Source organism: Epinephelus lanceolatus, chromosome 11 (assembly GCF_041903045.1).
Source record: "Epinephelus lanceolatus isolate andai-2023 chromosome 11, ASM4190304v1, whole genome shotgun sequence".
NCBI classification, from domain to species: Eukaryota; Metazoa; Chordata; class Actinopteri; order Perciformes; family Serranidae; genus Epinephelus; species Epinephelus lanceolatus.
The window spans coordinates 35,883,571-35,904,242 of record NC_135744.1 but is presented as its reverse complement, the minus strand read 5'-3'; the positions used below and the strand labels follow the sequence as shown (position 1 = coordinate 35,904,242).

Below are 20,672 nucleotides of genomic sequence, written 5' to 3'. Positions count from 1 at the left end.
GGTTTTCTGACAGACGTGTGCGTGCGTGTGCCAGAGAGAGACTGACTATGTAAGGATAGGAAATGAAATTGTTGGAAGTTGCTGTTGGCCAACAAGACACCATTTAGGGAGCGTGTTCTCAGTCTTTTTTTTCCTCTGCTGTCTCTTTCTTGCTCTGTGTTTTTACTTCACTGCTGAACTGGTATTATCTGTTTGGCACTGTGTCCCAGGAAGTGTGTATAGTTACAGCCTGACAGTTTACCACACACTTCACTCTCAATCCAGCTGTCCACTCTGCAAAGTGTGTGTATTCTAGCACTTTCACCACAGATGTCAAAGAGTGTTTGACTGATGTCAGGCGGGGGGGTGCTGCAGGTAGCAATGACACAACATTAACATTTCATCTCCTTTCCTTTTTTTCCCCACACTTTGCTTTGGTTTGCTTTTCTAATAACAAAAAAGTATTTTTTTAAATCTTTCTTTGGCTGATGACAAAACAGTGTGAATAGTAGTGACTGTGAATGTTGCATTACCACTTTGTGTTTACCTCTTGCACTCTTCATCATTGGTGGAGTGGAGTGTATGTTATTAATTAAGTTAAGCTAATTTTGTTGCCACACTCCTTTTAAGATTTTTCCTAATTACTCTCAAGCTAATGTGCCAAACTTTTACGGTCCATTACTGCTAAATGTTTCAAGTCAGAGAACCAAAAACAGAAACAGTATTTAAACGTCAAGAGTTTGCATGCATATGAAAGTGATGAGTTGACATAGAGAAGAAAAGTGCAAGAAAATATGTTAAAGACGCCCATGTGATAACTGAGTAAGTATTATTTTTGCATATACTTCTGATTAAAAAATAATCTGTTCTGTTGGTACATGTAAATCCATGAAAAAGGAGTTTACAGCTGTCGATGTGTATTCATAATGCTGGGTCAAGTTTAACCTCGCCCTTTCTCCCCTCCCCCATCATTCCCCAGATCATGATCGAGTTCTGCCCCGGAGGTGCTGTGGATGCCACAATGCTCGGTAGGCCTCTCTGTTTTTGCTTTCCGTGTGTTTTCATAAGCACTCCGCCTTCCTCCCTGTCACGGGAGTTGAGTTCCACACCTGCGGCGGTGCTGCGACTGCACCTGTCCCTTCAGCAGTGACTTCAAGGAAGTGTGGAGACATATTACGTGCTGCCAATCCATGCTATTGTTTTAAAGTTGCAGCTCATGCATTAAAGAATCACGGCATGTTTATTTTACATAGAAAAAACATAACAAATCAGCATTTATTACAGTGCTGTTGCTACACACATGATCACATGCGTAACTTCACCGCTCTTGGATGTGCTCGAAAGCAGTCAGACCTAGTGGAGTCCTCTGGTGTGGGAAACCCCCTGGTCTGTTATTACTGGGTAATCCACATCCTCATAGCTGTCTGTACCCCCACTGCAGCTAACTAAACACAGACACGGTAGAATAAAGTCTGCAGGGCCGGGCTAGGTTGGATGTGTGAAAGCTTTTCTGATCTTGGCTTACTTATCCAGCAACACTATCTGAGAGACTTCATTGATATCATTACAGGGTTTACATTATTCTGTTTTCTCTCGCCGAGTTCAAACACTAGATCCGTCCTCAAGACTTTGTTTTGCCGTGATTGTATGTACACTGAATATAGAATCTGCGAGGTGTGCATAATGGGTTTTGAACCCTCTCAGCCAAATGGAAAATCTGAGTTGAGAAAACTAGCTCTTTTTCTCAAACCCTCTCCCTTACCACTGTACTTAACCCCTCCATCTCCTGTCTCCTGCCTCCGTCTCTCCTGCCCTTATCAGAGTTGGATCGTGGGCTGACGGAGCCGCAGATTAAGGTGGTCTGTCGCCAGATGCTGGAAGCTCTGCAGTACCTCCACAGCATGAAGATCATCCACAGAGACTTGAAGGCTGGTAACATCCTCCTCATGCTGGATGGGGACATCAAACTAGGTGAGGGTTTAGTCTCTAGCTGTCCTAGAAAGCAGGTCTACAAAGCCTGGAATATGCAATACAGTGTGATCATGATCGAGAGTGAGTAACAGAAGATAAAAGGTTCAAATGTATTTAAAACTTGTGGGTTGGATTTTGATCAGATTTGTAAAGCCAGGAGTTATCAGTCTCTCTTCACGTCCCATCACTCACAGAAAAAACTCTCACTGCCAAAATGATGCAAGTGGAAGTAATTCTTCACACATTCCCATTGCACATTACAGGTTACCTATGGAACTCTGGTCTGCTGTTTGGCTTACATATACGCTGCCATATGCTGCTGTCAAACATACACACACAGTCAGAGGCCCTGAACTCCTCCTGCAGCGCTGTAGGAGGGTCATAAGTGAGCATTGTGTGGTGAAAACTGCATTCTTCGAAGTTTTGCATATTTTCATTTATTGGTTTTTGAAGAGCTCTCCACATTCTTCACATTGCACAGCTGAAGTTGTGTATCCAACCCTTTCGCTGGTGTGTTTTGGATTAAATTTCCAGAAAAGGGGAAAAAAGTGACCTTATGTGCTTTATGTAAGCGTCAGTGAAGGAAGTGCTGATTTAAATGGCTGCCTCCTCTCTGTATGGCTTTCTACAAAACAAAAATACCTGGGTCTGTTTTGCATGTGTGTTGTTTTACTTTCTGTACTCTCAATGGCTCTCTGTTATTTTGCACTCAGCCATGACCAACAACTAAAAATAGAGAGTAACTATAAGCTGCATAGAGCTTCATATTTGGGAGCTGATTCTTTGTGGAACTTGCTGCACTTTTGTTTAGTTTAAACAAAAGTGTACAGATCAGTGTACAGTGTTTTTATTACAGTTTATCTATTGATCTTTTTAAAATTCAAATGACACATTTGTCAGCCACCATGCTCACTGAGCAGGACCTGTGCTCAAGTCCTTTTCCATTGCCTTACACTCCTCCCTAAGACACCACAGTCAGATATAATCACTGGGAGTTGCCTCCTTAAACTCATTAAGTCATGACACTGACTCATTTACAGTCTCCAAACTTATCTAACTACATGTTAACTCAAACAAGGCAGCAGTTATCTATCTCTGAGGTCAGCCAAATGCATCCTATCCACCTACGATACATGGCATTAAATGAAATGGTCTTCATGCAAAAAAAAGGCTCATAAACCTTTTGTCTTGTTTATAAAACTCTGAAGTGACTGTTGATCTCGAGGCATGTTCAGTTTAAGAATTTTAAGAGCCATCATACTTGTCCAGTAAACAAAATATTAAAACTTTATTGAGGCAAGTATCAGTAAAGAGCAGGCAAATACTTGGTAGGGTTATTTATTTTTTAGAGATTCCCAGCTGAAACATCTTCTACTGTCCACTCGTTTAGTTTCCTGATGGTGTGGTGCATTATGGGAACCATTAGGTATGTAGGGTAGAAATATTTGCATATATATTTGTGTAATAATTGCGTCTTGAGAGACACACCCTTGGTGATTATTTTAGGGAACGGCGTGGAGGTTAAACTCAGTGATACTGCAGATTTTACAGCAGCTTTGCCAGCATGTACTGAAGTGTATTTGACCTCTCAGTCTGCACTTTAAACTCCGTTTGGTATGTTTTTACCCAGAATGTGTTACCATCCTTTATTCATGTTATTCAGTGTACAATAATAGCAGTAGTGCTATCCGTTGCCTTTTGTATGAAGTAAAAATTCCTTCTGCGAAAGTTAAGACTGCAGTCTAACATTATATTTTTGACTGTGAGCTCAAAGATATTTGAATTGTAGTCTGCAAAACCAAGACAGTCACTTATGTCCCCATAATAGAACATGCCAGTTTGTAATTGAAGCAGTCATCCTGCTGCCTTGTGAGCAAAGGCCTCTGCCAAGCACTCAACCCTGAGCACGACACATTCTTACATGCAGAGAAAAAACACGTGTTGAGCCAAAGTGAAAACAACACCCCTGTAATCTGAGGGTCATGTCAGGAAATGGGGGCAGCTTGTTTGGGAAACAGGACTGCAATAAATTTACCGATTGCTTTGCTTTTTGTCTCAATGTCATGACAGTTTTACAAGCTACAAACTATTGTCTACTACCAGGGAGAGAAAAAAAGGGATGGAAGTTTTTGAACTGGCGTCCCTCCCTCTTAAGTGCTTCTGTGGAGCTTCTTTCATCTGTCTCACGTCATTCTTTTTTTGTCTCTCTTTATTCTTGTAGCCGACTTTGGCGTATCTGCAAAAAACACCAAAACCTTACAAAGAAGAGATTCTTTCATTGGAACGCCATACTGGTGAGTAATACTGTACCCTACATAGGAGCACCATTAAGGGAAAGAGCTATACATGGGCTTAGGATGGATAAAATATTTTTAAAAAGCTGTCTATTTTGCTTAATGCTATAAATTAAGTGCCTGGCAGATAAAGGTGTTTCATCACATTGATGCTGAATCCTCTAAATCCAGTGTAAAACAGTTCAGGTCATTGCTTGGAAACATTTTCTGCAAGCTATTAAAATGATTTGTACCACATATTATAATAGCTGTACTGTAAACATATCAACCCTCCCTATATGAGCTGAATAAGCCAGCGTTATGGCTTGTTGAGAACATATTTCCTGCCGCCCACAACACTTCTATAACACTTGACAGAGCATGATGTTGTGTATCCACACACTCAACCCATTACCTCAACTCAGTGCTTTAATGTTGTTGTCACAACACTGTGATTCTCCCCTCTGTACCTGAACAAATTGGAAAGACTCCCTTTGAAGTCTCCCCAGTGAACCTTGCTCCATACTGTTATTACCTATGTTACAGCCAGTTAACCATTGACCAGAACAGGTTATCATCCATCAGGTATACCTTTCCCAGCTTAATGGAAACATGGCTGTGCCCTAATTTTGCACAATACTGATTAGTCCTGAATAGAATATCGCAGACAGTTTTGGTGTATACCTTTCCTTATTATTGCACTGATAGCAAAGTCAACAAGAAACGGGGAGCAAACATTTGCTTCTTTGCGCTTGAGTAAATCTAAGCGCTCTGTGGTTGGAGAGCCATTTTGCAGATTGTCAGCAAACACGTGCTGATTGGACAAGTGTGCTTAATGTTGACATCTGCAAAAGTGTGATTACGAGAGAGGAGAAACGCTCCTTATCCCCTGCTCAGATAAAAGTATTGTAAATACTGCAGCTTTATCTTTATGATATCAAACTATTGAATCATGTTGGGACTGAATTATAAACGTCTATATGACTAATGTTTTGGTAACCACAGATTTTTACAACATGATAGATAAAATCTACTAGTTGAGTAATTTCTTAGCTCTGTCACTTGATGCTGAGTGGCACAAGTTGTTTCGTTTTTCTTATGTAAAAGTAGGGCTGAGCAACATATCAATATTATATTGATATCATGATATCAGGCTAGATCTCGTCTTAGATTACAGACATTGTAATATCGTAGGTGTTGTGTTTTCCTGGTTTCAAAGGTTGCATTCCGGCAAATTCAGTCATTTTCGGTAGCTGCGTCTCGTGTTGGGGGTCGGGGCGGGGGAGGGGCTGGAGCCTCTCCCAGCTGACGCTGGGTGAGAGGTGGGGTGCACCCCACCTCTCACCCCGCTCAAATTCACACTTATGGCCATTTAGAGTCACCTGCATGTCTTTGAACTGTGGGGGGAACCCGGAGCACACAGAGAAAACCCACACCGACTCAGGGAGAACATGCAGACTCCGCACAGAAGGCCTCCCCCACCTTGGGATCGGCCCAGGAACCCTCTTGCTGTGAGGCGACAATGCTAACCACTGCATCACTGTGCCGCCACGCAATACAGCGTAGTCATTATATCCAAAAACCTCACTGTGTAAATATTCATTATTCAACTCTACAATATCGCTATTGAGATATTTGATCAAAAATATTGTGACATTTGATTTTCTCCATATTGCCCATCCCCATTTAGGAGCCATTCATTGTTACATACACTTGCACCTTACAAGACACAGAGGTTGCCTCTGAAGTTCAGTATTCCCAGATGATCATTTAAAATATCACTGGATGGAAATATTCCTGGAAACAAATATCATGTGTGCTTCCCTTTTTCATACCTTCTTCATGGTCATGTCCATTTTATCCCCAACCATATCTCACACAGGTTACATACAGCACATTCCATACAATCAAACGTTTACACAAAAAAATAATTGTATACCATGTGGCAAAAGCACTGAGAGAACTGCACGCTTCAGCTTGACCATCCCTGTGAAGCATATTTTAAGGATGATCATATTAATGTACAATATGTCTAAACCTTTTCTTGTCTCTGTCCCAGGATGGCCCCAGAGGTGGTGATGTGTGAGACAATGAAGGACGCTCCGTACGACTACAAGGCCGATGTCTGGTCCCTGGGAATCACTCTGATCGAGCTTGCTCAGATTGAACCCCCGCATCATGAGCTCAACCCCATGAGAGTGCTGTTGAAGATCGCCAAGTCAGATCCCCCCACGCTGGACTGTCCACACAAATGGTGAGGATGCTTTAGAAAGAATCTGAATTCAGCTGTTGTACATTGCTTGGTAAATATATCATACAGTATGTGCAGCCTGTGAAGAGAATGCAGGGATATGTTAACTAGAATATTATAGTAAATTGAAATAAAAACCTAGTTTTGCATAATCTGTGATTCATTAGTTACGGCACAGACTATGATAGGTGGACAGGGGCTTCTATCTTCCTGTCTGAATTTCACTGAGTCATCTAATTTATTCTATCACCACATTTTTGCACACTCAGTGTCCTGTAATTTATTGTAGACATTGGATGTATCACATTGTCCTCCCCCTTCCTGCCTGCAGCTCATTTTGCCCTTTCCAAAACCACTGCAACAACTCAGGACTTAAGCGAGTGCCAAACTATAACTTTCTGCCTATCAATTTTATGAGTCTGAATGTTCCATTGCAGCAAATTCAGTGCTGCAAAAGTAAAGTTATCAGGTGCTGAAAAGGACATTTGGGATGGGGAGCCCACTCATCATTCTTGTTGAAGGCTTTGTTTTATAAAGCGCAGCTGTGCACAAAGATGATCCACATGTACCGTCATCACATATCTGGAAATGTTCTGCTCAAATGTTTTGTTATGTTGTAACTATCCCTTCATCCCTTCCCTCCCTTCCCTCCCACCTTTCGTCATACCTCTTATTTTTTGATTAATGCTGTTTGCTTGTGTTCACCCAAGGTCACAGGAATTTAAAGATTTCCTGAAGACAGCTTTGGACAAAAACCCAGAGACCCGTCCCACTGTAGCACAACTCATGGAGGTAAGCCCTGATGCAATGTGCAATTATAACCTAGGGAATGTTACACAATGCTGCACTTTGATTATATGATGGTACATTGTGCTCGCTTTGTCCTTATCTTGCACTGACACACACACATACAGGGCCTTTTATTCTTCTATTTTAAGACCTGAATGGAGTGATCTATGCCAGGAGGGGTGAGCTGTGCCCTGTGGAGGGCACTGGCATGTGATCAGGAAGGTAGAAGGTGGGGTAGAGTGGTGTAAAAAGTGCAGAAAGTTAGGAGAAAGAACAAAGCTAAAAAATAAAGCGGTGAAAGGTGAGTAAACACTCTGACTTTTGGAATTGTTCACTTTAAAGCACTCTCAGAGGGCTCTTTAAATATTTCCATCTTAAGGACAATGGAGGTTTTTGTGCCAAAAAAATTAGAATGATCACAAGAAGGGATCACGAATTCCCTTTGTTTTCCAACAACAGTGAATTCATGTAAATTCAGGCTGGTGAAACTGGTAGGAAAGGACTGAAATGTTTACATGTCAGTGCACTTTGTCACAGCTGGGATGTTTCTAATGAGAAGCAGATGACAGTTTTTCTTGCACTAAAACACTGATATCTGAGGATGAGCTTTGTCAAAAGTTTCTCAGAGTCCCAGGCAAGAAAAATGGGAGAAAAAGTGAACAGGGTGTGGATTAGAGCACGAGCGCAGCGTCTATTAAAATTCAGAGCCACAGTTTCCTGTCTGTATCCCACAGCTGAGGGAATGCCAGCTATTTACATTCCCACCCTCAGCCAATAGTATGTCTGGATAACCCTGAGCTCGCCACCTCTGGCCAATTAGAGAGAGGCAGAGATGAAAAATCCTAGACCCGGGCCCGTTGGGAATTGTGCATGTGCTCTCCAGTGGGGGGAGAAAGAGACGGGCGCGGTCCGGTTTTTGGTGCTGGAGGTTTTAGATGTTTATCATGCCTGCTGCGCCTCACGGCTGTCAGATAGTATTTACTGTAGATAGTTGTGCAATGATGGCATAAATTCTGCTGTGCAATGGATGCTGAATGAAGTCAGATTACTGGAAGCTATCATCAGTGCATGTGACAGGTTCTTGCAGTTATTCATCGGAGTGTATGGATGTGGAAAACAAATGTAGTGCAGGAAGTGAACATGAAGTTTATAATGAATCATAGATAAGAGTGTCTGGAGTGTAGGTGCTAAACTGTATGAGGTGTGTGTGACTTTTAAAAGAGGCAAAAAAGTACAGAGATTCATAAAGTCTTTGTCATCACGCCTTTTAAAAATGGTATTAAACATATTTGAACCCCCTGCTCTCCGTCTGTCCCACATGTGTGCTTTAAAGAATGTATACAAAACAACATGACACAGTATCAGTCACTGTGGCTGTGGGGCTGGCGGGGGACCATCTGGATGACTCGTACACATTACAGTGAATATAGCCTCTCCTCCCACATGGTTTCTCATGGTCAGGATCTCCCTGTTTTTGGCATAGCTGCTTTCATTCCTGTATCACATTGGATGCTTTTCTGTTTCTGATCATTGTGTGTCTGTAAGTTGGGTGATTTTACCATGGGAGTGTTTGGCTATTTTGACGCCGAGCCAGGGCTTTGAAGTGGTTTCTCAACATTGACATGTGCAGCCAGAAACACAGGCGTATACTTCCATACTTGTGAGAACCCTTATTGACATAATGCGTTCTTGAGCCCTGAAGCGTAATGCTAACTGTCATCTACATGCTGCAGGCTGAAAAATGCTAACATGGAAACTGCAGTTCTTTAAAGGCCACTTGGGGCTGGCTCAAGGAGCGAGTCGATCTCTATAGACCTCCATTAAAATGCCCAACTTAACAGAAAAAAAAAAATGTTTACAGTCTGGTACCCAAAAAAAAAAACCCCGGTTTGGTCTCTCTCGCTACTTTCCCCCTTCATGACAACTGTATGGTGGATGGATTTTTATATAACTCACCCATTTACGTTTTATTAAAGGGGCAATAAGTGAAATCGTTTCACAGCTAGGTTTGCTGTTGTGCACTGCCTGTAGAGCAAAACAAAGTGTGTCATGAGCCACTCCTCCCTCTACCTCTGCTCTCCAACACCCACGCCTCGTCTGTGCCGGCGAGTACCGCAGCATCTCCACGGACTATCACATCCAGACGGTCCCGGTGTTTCTTCCGCAGGCTCCACTTCACTCAGCTTCACTCAGCTGCCCGATAAACCCGCTGCTTCTTCCCACATTAACCTGAATAACAAACCAGGGCTCGGTGCTCCGGTTTGATCCAAATGGAGAGCGAGGCGTACTGGCTGTGTTGGCAGCTGAGTGAAGTGGAGCATGAGGAGGAAGCACCGGTTAGCCCCGCTTTCACTGCAGGCAGATTCACTCGCCACAGGGGCGAGGAAATAAAACCTAAACAGCCAACTTAGTTTGGCTTAGTTAAGCAGTTAGCGATGTGTTTCACTCACTCACTCTCGGTCTCTGGTGTGTTTAGCTATTTCCCTGCTTTCCTGTTAGCGTTAGCACTACTCGGCTGCCACGCTAACGCTCCAACTCAAACTGAGCCGGGAGCCGGGCTCACGGTCTCACGGAGAAGAGTTGGAACGTTAGCATGGCAGCCGATTAGTGCTAACGTCCCCACACTTCTCCGCCAGGGTCAGTGAGTCGGAGCCGAGAAGCATGGGGACGTTAGCGTTAGCACTAGTCGGCTGCCATGCTAACGTTCCGGGAGCCTGCTTCTTGGCTCCGGCGAGCTCTAGCGTGGGGACGTTAGCGTTAGCACTAGTCGGCTGCCAAGCTAACGTTCCGGGAGTCTGCTTCTCAGCTCTGGCGAGCTCTAGCGTGGGGACGTTAGCGTTAGCACTAGTCGGTTGCTATGCTAACGTTCCGGGAGCCTGCTTAAGTGTGGGGACGTTAGCGTTAGCACTAGTCGGCTGCCATGCTAACGTTTCAGCTCTTCTCTGTGAGACGAGGCTCATGGGCTCACGGCTCACGGAGAAGAGAGGAATGTTAGTGTTAGCTCCCAGAGTTAGCACTAGAGCTACTACGGCTACTGGAGTAGCTTGCAGCTATGGAGCGCTTCTACCAGCTTTTCTAGTCACTGAGCCTCGTCTCCATCTCAGCAAATATATTGCATTTATTACAGGGACCATCATCATTGAAGTAGGCAGGGGAATAACTAAACACGGCCGCCAGGCTGCCCGCCGGGCTACATTTTACAATGCTAATTGCAATTGATTCACATGAACGTACATGAACGCGCAGCCGGACCGGCTTGTAAACAATGGGCTGGAGATCAACACAGAGAGAGGGTGTGTGAGGTCATGCTATACTCCAGATGAAATTACACCTCTAGTTCTTCACATAGCAATTTTTTAATTCCTTCAATCTAGAAATGATGAATTTCGCTTATTGCTCCTTTAAGGCTTAAAATAATGCAGAAGTAAGGGTGGACTGCTTGAGTGACTGGTGTTTTCTGGTGATAGTGTCCTCTGCTTCTCAGTCAGTGCCAGCCTCTCATCCAAATATGGTCACTTCCGTTTCCAAAAAACCATGATGGCGACGGCCATAATGCTGAACTCTGGGCTTTTAAACAGGAGTCCACAAATCAATGGGTGACGTGACAGTAGCTCCTTCCATTATTTTTACAGTCAGTGGCCTAAACTCAACCCTCATCCTGACCTTACTCAGCATCTTATTCTAATATTAAAGGGCCAGTTCTTCAACATTTAGTTTTTTTCACGGATACTGAAGATACTGCGTGTGGTGAAAGGGACAGGTGCTGTGATGGTGTTTTAAGAATAGGACAGGAAGTTGGTTGTTGCACTTTGGTATGCTGATTTGTCGCAGCCGCGGCTGTGACATGTAGGTTATGGTGGTGGTGCCCAATTGCCACAATTTGAATTTGTTCTCCCTCTCAAACTTACAGAAATCACACTTTTAATGGCACAGTCTCAGTTTTGTCCAAGGGGAGGTCCACAATGTCAGAATTTGAAATCATTTGTCATGGTTTAATTTGTCCACTGACAAAATACATTTTAAAAACACTTTTTTAAGAAAACACATGTAGGAACTATTTTTCAGTAGAATGCAGTTCTTGGGAGGTCTGCGGACTACACAGAGTGAGGGACTTTTCTCAGACTGATATTTCAAAATTTGGGCAAATAAAAGTCAAGTTGATTTCATTTTTGCAGACCAAAATTACTGCTTGCCTAACACCAAGCCTTGCCCCAAATGTAACCTAAACCTAATTATAACCTAAACCTTAAAAACATGTCTTAACCTCCGAACCACCCTCTGAAAAAGTCAGGCCTGACCACAGTGCCCCTGCTTTCCCAAGAATGTGCTCTCTCAAGGTCTAAAACTCAAATTTATCCTCACAAAGACCTCACAGAGACAGAAGTACAAATCCACATGCTCCACTGTCATTGCCACACAGGTGACTCTGCAGCCTCCTACTCTGGTCCCCTAATGGGCCATATTGTTCACGTTTAACCTTTTCACGCCCAGCTGTGCATGTCAGACCTGAAATCACCAGCCTCACTGTCTGAAGCAACGTGAAACCTGAAAGAGAGGACGTAAGCTCCACTGATCCACATCTTGATCCATAATGGCAGTAAAAAAAACAGCTAGATTTAACAGAGCAGCAAAACTACACCGTTTGCTTTTTCTCCTTTGATGTAGCTCAAGGAAGCTGTGTTTTTAGCTTGAACATGGGAGGTCCCAGTTCACTTGTTACAATAAACTGATGAAGCATGAAATTTCAGATATTCGCTACCTTAGATATACTAATGGTGCCTGAGGGGAAAGGATAAGAAATATACAGATACTGTGTGGTTTTGATCCAATAATGAATTTTACCTTACAGTGGGTTTAGATCACTGGTGGCAACTGGACAAAAAATCTGCTGATTAAAGCTAGTCTATTGTATAATTACATATCTCTAAAGAGAGGGCTAATTGATTTTCTTTTTGAACAGCGTCAGTCTTTCTACAGAGCTTTTCCTCACTTGGTTTAAACTGAAGAAAATCTGAAACTCAACCCTTAAAGTCCATAAAGACACCATTTTACTGTTGGAGTAGTTGAGGAGTAAATGGCCTATGCACAGGAGCTGGGTTATTTATTTACTTTTGCCCTTTAAATCCATGTACCCACTGCAGCACCGGCTCAGCTGTCACACCCTCTTCCAAGCTTCACAAACTCAAACATACATTTCCAAATATTGGTGGAGCATTCAGTGTAGCTGCACATATTGGACCAAGCATTTGTTAATTTCACTCTGCACCACCACAGGTTTGCACGGCTTTAACAGTCTGATGGCTGATCACTCAGCATGTTGTTGTGTGCTCAGGAAGTGGTGGTGTGGTGAGCCTGAATCAGTTGAACTGTGTGTCTTAAATGAAACGGTGTGGCTCTCCTCCACAGCAGCTGTCAAACTTGTGTTGAAATACGTGATCATAAAAGTATTTTGCTGTATTAAATAAGGCTGTGCAGGATTTTTTTAAATAAATATATCATTTATCTTTAAATATCAATTCCATGCTGTTTTTGACAGGACTCCCAAAAAAGTCCACCTCAGCTCAAATCCTGAATTATTTTGTTTTAATGAAAATGTTGGACTGAGAGAAAGTATGTGCTAGTTTTGTTTCTAACACTTGGAAACAAACAAATCTGATAAGACATGCTACAAATATGAAGGCAAAAGGAATATACTATTAATGTTTGTTTAGAATTTGTATGTTTGGCCTGACATGTACATGAAAACTATAGACTGTGTAGAAAGAAAGACAACACGTTTTACTTTCCCCCAATGTACAGAAATGAAGCCAAAATATACCAGACTCAGCCGCTGCCATCTTGTGCTGGTGACGTCATTTGGAGCCAGAGTCTGTGCTATTCCTATTATACTCCCTATTATAGTATTAAATAAGCACCTAAAATCGAACTTGTGAATAAAAATGAACACTTATACAAACAGCACATACAGCATAAGAACTACAAAAATGACAGAAACCATCTTTGGCAAAAATGTATTTGATATTAATGCTGCGTTCCAGGCAACATGTAACTTTTTACAACCTTCTACCCGTGAAAGTGCACTGGAACGGCAGTCAAACCCATAACTTACCACCCGTGAACTTGTACCAGATCAATGTACTCCCAGTTATGCTTTCTGACATCACACAGCCCTCTAAACCAATTACCTTACTCCTCTAAACAACAATGGCAGCCCCATGGATGCAGTGTTGATGCAGGTGATACACCTTAAGAAATAGACAAAAAAATAACCCTAATGTTAACACATTATTGGCAGCCACTCTAACAGCTGGTTTCCAGTGCAAGAATAAATCAATACAAAATACGTTTCCAAACACACAGATAACGTAAAATAAAAAGTATAATAGCATCTGTGACCTTATGCTCCGTTTCGCTCAAATGAGCAAGGAACCGGCACCTTTGGTGACAGAAGTGATCATAAACAAACATAAACCCTGCACGGTCCGCCATGTTGCTTTCAGAGTTTGGCGTGACTTGCCTGGAACGATATGAAGTCATGAGTCGTGACTTGAAGTGGTGACTTACGGGCTCAGAAACTTGCCTGGAACGCAGCCTAACTATGCATTTTTAGTTTGGGTCATGTACCATTTGCTAACATGGAGGGGGCGGGCCTTATGACCTGAGCTGGAGCCAGCCACCAGGGGGCGATCAAGATGTTTTGGCTTCACTTTTGGGCAAGTGTCATCCATCCATCGTCCTCCATCTTTTTTATATAGATGCCTTGTAAACCTGTCTGGGCGAAGCATCAGTATCTGCAAGATTCTACATTGATATCAGAATACAGAGCCCCTGTCTGAGTAGATTTTTGCTGTTGGACATAATTTAGTCCATCTAAATTTCAGTATATTAACGTATAACGTTATGATGGTCAATTTGAGATTTTATCAGCAGTCAGATAAAAGTTGTTGGAAAATCTGCAGTCAAATCTAGTCATGGTTGCAGCCATGCTGGCAATACAAGGAGCATAAATCAGACTTTATCTTCCTATATCAAGAGTAATAAAAAAAAAATCACCTCAGGTTGAAGTTACAATTAGCTTATTCCCACTGTGGTGTGATACACGGTTGGACGGCACTCAGCATTTGCACTACCTGACTCATCAGACTGACGGTTGTTAGTGTCTGGAGAAGTTAAAAGCTGAAGCCTAATGCAGTCCTCGAGGACAAGCCCCTGCGCACAAACAACTGTGATCAACAAATGCACACACACACACCCACTCAGAGCGATTTATACACACTTCATGGTCCAGCACCACTTGTAGCCTTTTCCCTTTATCAGCTGTTCCAATTAAATTACACAGTAGTGCAGAGCATCTGAATAATAGATGATCAGCTGCACTCAGCTTTTAATTTAGCTTTTTATTCTCTTTGCACTCAGCTTATTACTGCTCTGTTTGCACTCTGGCAGGAAAAAACACATTTTCTCTTAAGCAGCTGCAGAACTAACGATTTTAAGGACGTGATGTTAAATTGAACACTGCTACATCACCGTGCCATTAAAGGGAGAGTTGTATTGTGGAGACACTATTGTTGGAGCAGTTCAGGAACAGGCAGGTGGCAGATAGAGTTTCCTCTGCAGTGAAAGTCTCCTGTAGCCTTGCCTCTGGTGTCTGTCGCCTGTCGCAGCCCCATGGGCAAACTAAGGTTTTTGACTGCTGTAACTTTGTTTTTCACCAGAATTTTATTCAATTCTGTAGTTTACCTTCACCTATTCCTTATCCTCTTCCCACCTTGTCATTGTCTGTCCAGTGCTGGCAGCATCCCTGAAGCAATTGTCTCATGGCCTGATGATACTCAGATCTATGGATAATGTGTTGTGATTCCCTCCAGCAAATATTGTTTTATGATTGCATGGCTGTTCAACCTGTGGTCACATTAAGCCTCTTAGTCTCCCTCCCTCTTTGTGGTGTTTACAAGCTCAATTATGTCAGAGTATGATGCATAAAAAGAATTGCAAGCGGGGAAAAACAAGAAGTTGTCTCGCTATTTAAGAACCATTCACTCTGTGCATTTTAACTGATAACTAATTAACCATCTCTCCTCTGTCCCTTGTGTCCACAGCACCCCTTTGTGAGATCGGTGACGTCTAATCGCCCGCTGCGGGAGCTGGTAGCCGAGGCCAAAGCTGAGGTCATGGAGGAAATCGAGGACAATAGGGAGGAAGGAGAGGAGGACGACGCCATGGAACTCACTGTGGTACCCAACCTAGACTTTTTATTTTTCGTCTTTTCTGTCCTTTCATTTTCTCTCCTGTCATTGTTTGTTCCCAAAAAAGAGAGTCGTCGGCAGTCCAGGGGTTGTAAAAGTGCACGTGATTTGGATTTACAAGATCAGTTAAGGGACAGTAACTGCTGTGAGCTTACGTACTGTAGAATCAGATGAGTCAGAATAAGAAGAGGGCCTTCGTTTTACTGTCACCAACTCATGCGCATACCATGTCCCGAAAAGCACACGTTCTACCTTAACTGTTTCCCTGCTTTAAAGCCTTCGCCTGTTGCCCCCTTTGAACAGCATTTTTCTGGTAAACACTGCCTTCCTGGCAAAGGACTGAAGGTCCATCCTGCAGGAGCCATTCATAAATCCACAAAGGGCATAAGATTAGAAAGTGACACACAGTAGTATGAGAGTGCAGTTTACCTCCTGCCCTCTGCACAAACAAAGGAACTTAAACCGGAATACAGGCAACACCCACACAGGGTTAAATATAGGTGCTGCCCTCAGCCTCGCTCCTGCACAGAGACGCTGTCACATCACAACCCCTGATGGAGTGAATTATTTAAGGTCGTGCATTGTTCTGTTGCTATACTGTGACCCTTAATTAAAGGCAGACAGTCTGCCGTACACCAGGAACCCACAGCAATGGAAGACCCTTGAAATACTCATGCTAACAAGCAGCTGTGACAAGACAAATGTGTTGAACATGGATGTGTTTTTCTCTCCACGAAAATTAATGTCTGCACATTTATCCCTTCCTGTCCTAATGTCAACAGTTAGTGTGATGACTTCCAAATTTACTGAGGTGAATAACTTGGCACTGGTGTCGTTACTGTGCAGTTTTTCAATGACTGATCTTTCCAGACATCTTGTGAATCAAACATTGTAGCTGCTTTTGGATTAAGTTATCTGTAGGTGCTGCTAAATGTTTGCTACACAGCTGTTTCAGTCTGGATCATTTATGGGAAATATTCAGATCAATTTAAGTATCAAAATATGTTACCATATGTACTTACTGTAAATGGCTGACTGAGTCCAAACCTCATATGTCTCATCTGGGTTTAGTTAACTATAATATCATTCCAGCTGTCTCTTCCAGCACTCTTGCACACACTCAGCAACATTTTGACACATACAGTTACAAGACCCTGAAAGCCAGCCAAGCAGTTATCTGTTTATCTCTTCCTATATATCACACACAGCCGGGCCGAGATGTTTGCTGAGACATTAGGAGGGCTGAACCTGACCATAAAGATGTCTGATGGTATTGTTTACCTCTGGTGGAAGACTGCGGAGAGAGATATTTTAAGAAGCAGAATTGCTCAGTTTGACAGATGGCTGTGCACATAATTCTGAAATAATATCTTCAGTGGTGTTTATAATTACAGAGCATAGAATTCCCATGTCTAACACACGTCTGGAACCTTTCTGTAATTAGATTTCAAATTGTGGAAATTGGCTCTTTCTGTAAATTTATGTAATTGCTGCAGAAACTCTGCCCTTTCTGTCTGGTTGCTGATGTTTTAGGGGATATTAGTCAGTAATTTAGTCAGTGGTAATAATTTCTTTGATGGTTTAAGATTGTATTTATTCATTTTTATTGGTGTGTTTGTTAGAGTTAAGTTGTTTTTAGGCTGCTTCTCGGATGTGATCTTAAATTTGATTTCTTATTGGTAATATTATTCGGGATGTTGCACCTTTTCCTCAAGAATCAAATATAATTCTTAGTAGTAGTGCCATTAAAAACGCTCAGTCTGTGGTTGTTACACAGGCTTTTAGCCTCTTGCCTATAAATTTAATAGGTCATCTCAACTTTAGTAAAAAGTAGCAGTCTAAGCAGGAATAACTGCATTCCTACTAAAGCAAAGGTTAAGATCACACTGAAGACGGGGACATTGACTGAGATATAATTGCATATTATTGTCTGCTACAACATACAGTATCTGCTCTGTTACTTGTTGTGTCCTGTATAGTTTACATTGTTTGATTTCATGATGCTGCCAATCTAGTTTTGCATTCATTCAACCCATGTAGGTCGATATTTTCTTTCAATACAGCCAAATCTTGCATGAAGCATTAACAGTAGCATTCATAGGCAGAGCAGTTGGTCGCACTGAGCAAGACAGGAGCCTGCTGCACAACACAAGAGCCACATTAGCTTTCCTGCTTAAAAAAAAGAGCGTTCCTCATATTTCTCCACTTACTTATTCTCTTCCTTTTTAATAATAAAAAAATATATACAATACATTCAAAAATATGCTGACTTTATGAATTACAACAGAAATGGAAGACTGAATGTGATTTTAGTTGGACTTAAACATTTAGGAGATCACGAGTGACTTAAAAACATCACTTGTTTTGTCACATCAGCGCATAACAATCATTCTCTAAACTTTCCTTATCTCTTAAGTCTCCAGAAAAGGAGCCATGCCAGACCAGTCAGACCAGTTTGGAAGGAGACCAGTCTCCGGACACCCCAAGCCCCACCACGCCCTCTCCAACCACACCAATACCTCTACCCAGGAAGGGTCTCCAGCCAGATGCACCCGCAGAGGAGCAGCCAGGTGCCGTCATGGTGGTCCCTGTTCCCCTGCCACGGCAGAACCTCCCTCCAAAGGATCCAGAGGAGCTGGGCGACAAACTGGCCGATGACGTCACTCTTGAGTCTGAGAAATCTGAGAGCGAGGCCTCAACCAAGACCTCCAGCACAGATTCAGGCATTGAGGATGGGAAGACTACTCCCACACTGGAGGAAAAGGTGCTGTTTCAAATTTAGATGTAGAAAATGACATAGTGTTACCTGTGGTGTATTCAGTAATGATACTAACATTCATTTTCAGGTTGCTGTGGGGACCCCTGAGACAGAACAGCCACCATCCCTCCAGCCCGAGGCATCTGAGGAACATGTTGATATCATCATAGACTCAACAGAACCAGAGGGGCCCAAGGTCGTGGTGACAGAGGAGGAGAGCAGCACTGTGGCTAACGGAGGCGTACCAACCCCGAGCCAAAGTCCCATTGTCACCCCTACACCCACTCCGGCTCCATCTATTGCTCCCACCCCAGTGCCTACACCCCGTTCAGAGCCGAATGGTAGCCTAACCAAGAATACCCCAGAGCGGACATCGATGGGAGGAAGCGCCGAAGCTGTCTCGCCTTATATCAATGGAGGAATTATCAACAGCCGGTCCTCTTATTCAGGCAGCATGGCATCAGAGAGCATGGATTTGTCGATCAGCAAGGAGGCCATCTTAATGTCTTCAAGGGTGAGTCAGCGTGAAGCCAAACTCTCTCTACTTGAAGCAGCCTGACGTGTCCTGTATGAGTATCCCTTCCTTATTTAAATGCTGAGATGAATGATTTATTCACTGAAGTGTTTGAGCGGAGAACATGACTTTAAGGTGAAATAGAGCAGTACTGAAGCAGCTCAGTGCCTCTGTAGGAAAACCCCTCCTTGGAAAAACTATTTCTCGGCACCCACAGAGGAACTGAAACTGCATTGTGTTGTGTTTTGGGGTGTGGGTGTTAAGCAGCTGAAACAGAGGATAGCCTGTCTTCCATTAGGATTGCACCATACATTGGTTTTAGGGAGGATACAGAGCATGATACTAGTTAATGCCTGAGTTTTTCTTTTCAGTTGGTTATGATAATTATGGATTTATGTGGTGCAACCAGCTGAATTATTGACAGACACTTGTATATTAAAGGACCTCTGTGGAAGATTAAAACTAAATCTCCAACACGCCATTGTAAAAACAAAAAACACGCTTCCTTTCTTACCTCATGACAGTGCATTTTGACATAATCTAATAAAAAAAAAAGGAGATGGAGGGTTCAACATCACCACATTTGTGACTCGCCTGACAGTCCCAGTGAGGGAGGAGAGGTTAGGAAGCTAGAGGAGAGAAAAGAGACACCATTTTATCATTTATCGCCCAGCCTTTCTGAAGCAAAATATGCAACATTTTCCATTCGTGGCGACCAACAGTGCCCTTTGTGTGGGCACAGTTCAGCATTCACCAGCGCAAATGGAAGTTTCTATGCAGCTCATTGTCACTCTGCTGCTTCTGGAGGCCTACGGAGCGACCATGATTGAAATCCTATTGACTGCGTGTGGAGTCCTGTCTGTTTGTGGCATGTTAAGTTTTTCCAGAACAGATTATTCAGCAGCAGCAGTCTGCAGTGAGAGTGATGAATGGGCTATCTTTGTTATTTGGACAGGAGGACGCTCACATTCGTGTGTGTGTGTGTGTGTGTGATTGAGAGCATCAGTGTGTGCATGTGCTCATGAAGTGATCTGTGTTTGGTTTTGTGAATGACAAGCGGTGGGAAGTTAGAGCCTCAAACACAAACAGCGCCGCTCGGCTGCAGAGTGACCCACATGTCCTGCGTTTATAGCGCCAGTGTGTTCTTAATAACACACTCAAACACAAAAGCACATGGATTTATTGCTATTGTAAATGTGTCAGCTTTGTGGAAAGGGAATCAACAGTACATAACGGTGCAAAAGTAGCATCCAGTGGCTTGTATGTTGTCTGTTTGCTCAGCTGTGGAGGGCTGTGGACAGCAGTTTGCGCAAACCAAAATTAATTCCCACTTTTAGATTCAGTTTCCTCCTCTCCTCTCCTCTCCTCTCCTCTCCTCTTGAACAAACTATTTTTAAAACAGGAAATGACATCACCAAGGCTTTGAGCCACCCAGTGTTTGCAGAGTAAACCCTGCCATATCAGTCTTGTAAATATTGCCCGTGAAAGCTGATTTAGATATGGGAAACATGCTTTGTTAGCCATAACAATTTTGTCTGTTCAATTATAAGCTGGGTCACATTTTATTAAACATTTAATGTATTATGTATTATGGCCTCCCAAGACATTGTTAGACTGGCCTGTGTTGTCTCGCTCCTGCCTCTGAAATGTTTCAACTTTGATCTGGGAGCAAAGAAAGGAGGTCACGGGCCTGTTCTTGGGAGGCCCATGATCAAAACTAGATTGCTTGTGTTTGCTTAAAACCTTGATTCTCCAAAATGTGACTGTTCCAGGAAAATTGTTGACCTGGTTGCAAGTTTGGAAACCAGCCAAACCCTAATGTCAAACCAGCCAGATGAACTGTAGGTGAAGCAGACATTCATCTAGCATTGTTAAAAGAAGTCACATTGTG

General features: G+C 42.8%; 1 protein-coding gene across 1 annotated transcript in view; it reads left to right on the top strand.

Annotated features, from left to right (window-relative positions):
* Window positions 1-20,672, top strand: part of stk10 (serine/threonine kinase 10) — a 56,385-nt gene that overhangs the window by 27,594 nt on the left and 8,119 nt on the right. Inside the window, exons 3-10 of the mRNA XM_033645454.2 lie at window positions 959-1,007; window positions 1,801-1,950; window positions 4,172-4,244; window positions 6,283-6,477; window positions 7,185-7,266; window positions 15,363-15,497; window positions 17,926-18,273; window positions 18,356-18,781. Of these exons, the coding sequence (XP_033501345.1) occupies window positions 959-1,007; window positions 1,801-1,950; window positions 4,172-4,244; window positions 6,283-6,477; window positions 7,185-7,266; window positions 15,363-15,497; window positions 17,926-18,273; window positions 18,356-18,781 (1,458 nt within the window). The remainder of the gene's footprint in view (window positions 1-958; window positions 1,008-1,800; window positions 1,951-4,171; window positions 4,245-6,282; window positions 6,478-7,184; window positions 7,267-15,362; window positions 15,498-17,925; window positions 18,274-18,355; window positions 18,782-20,672) is intronic.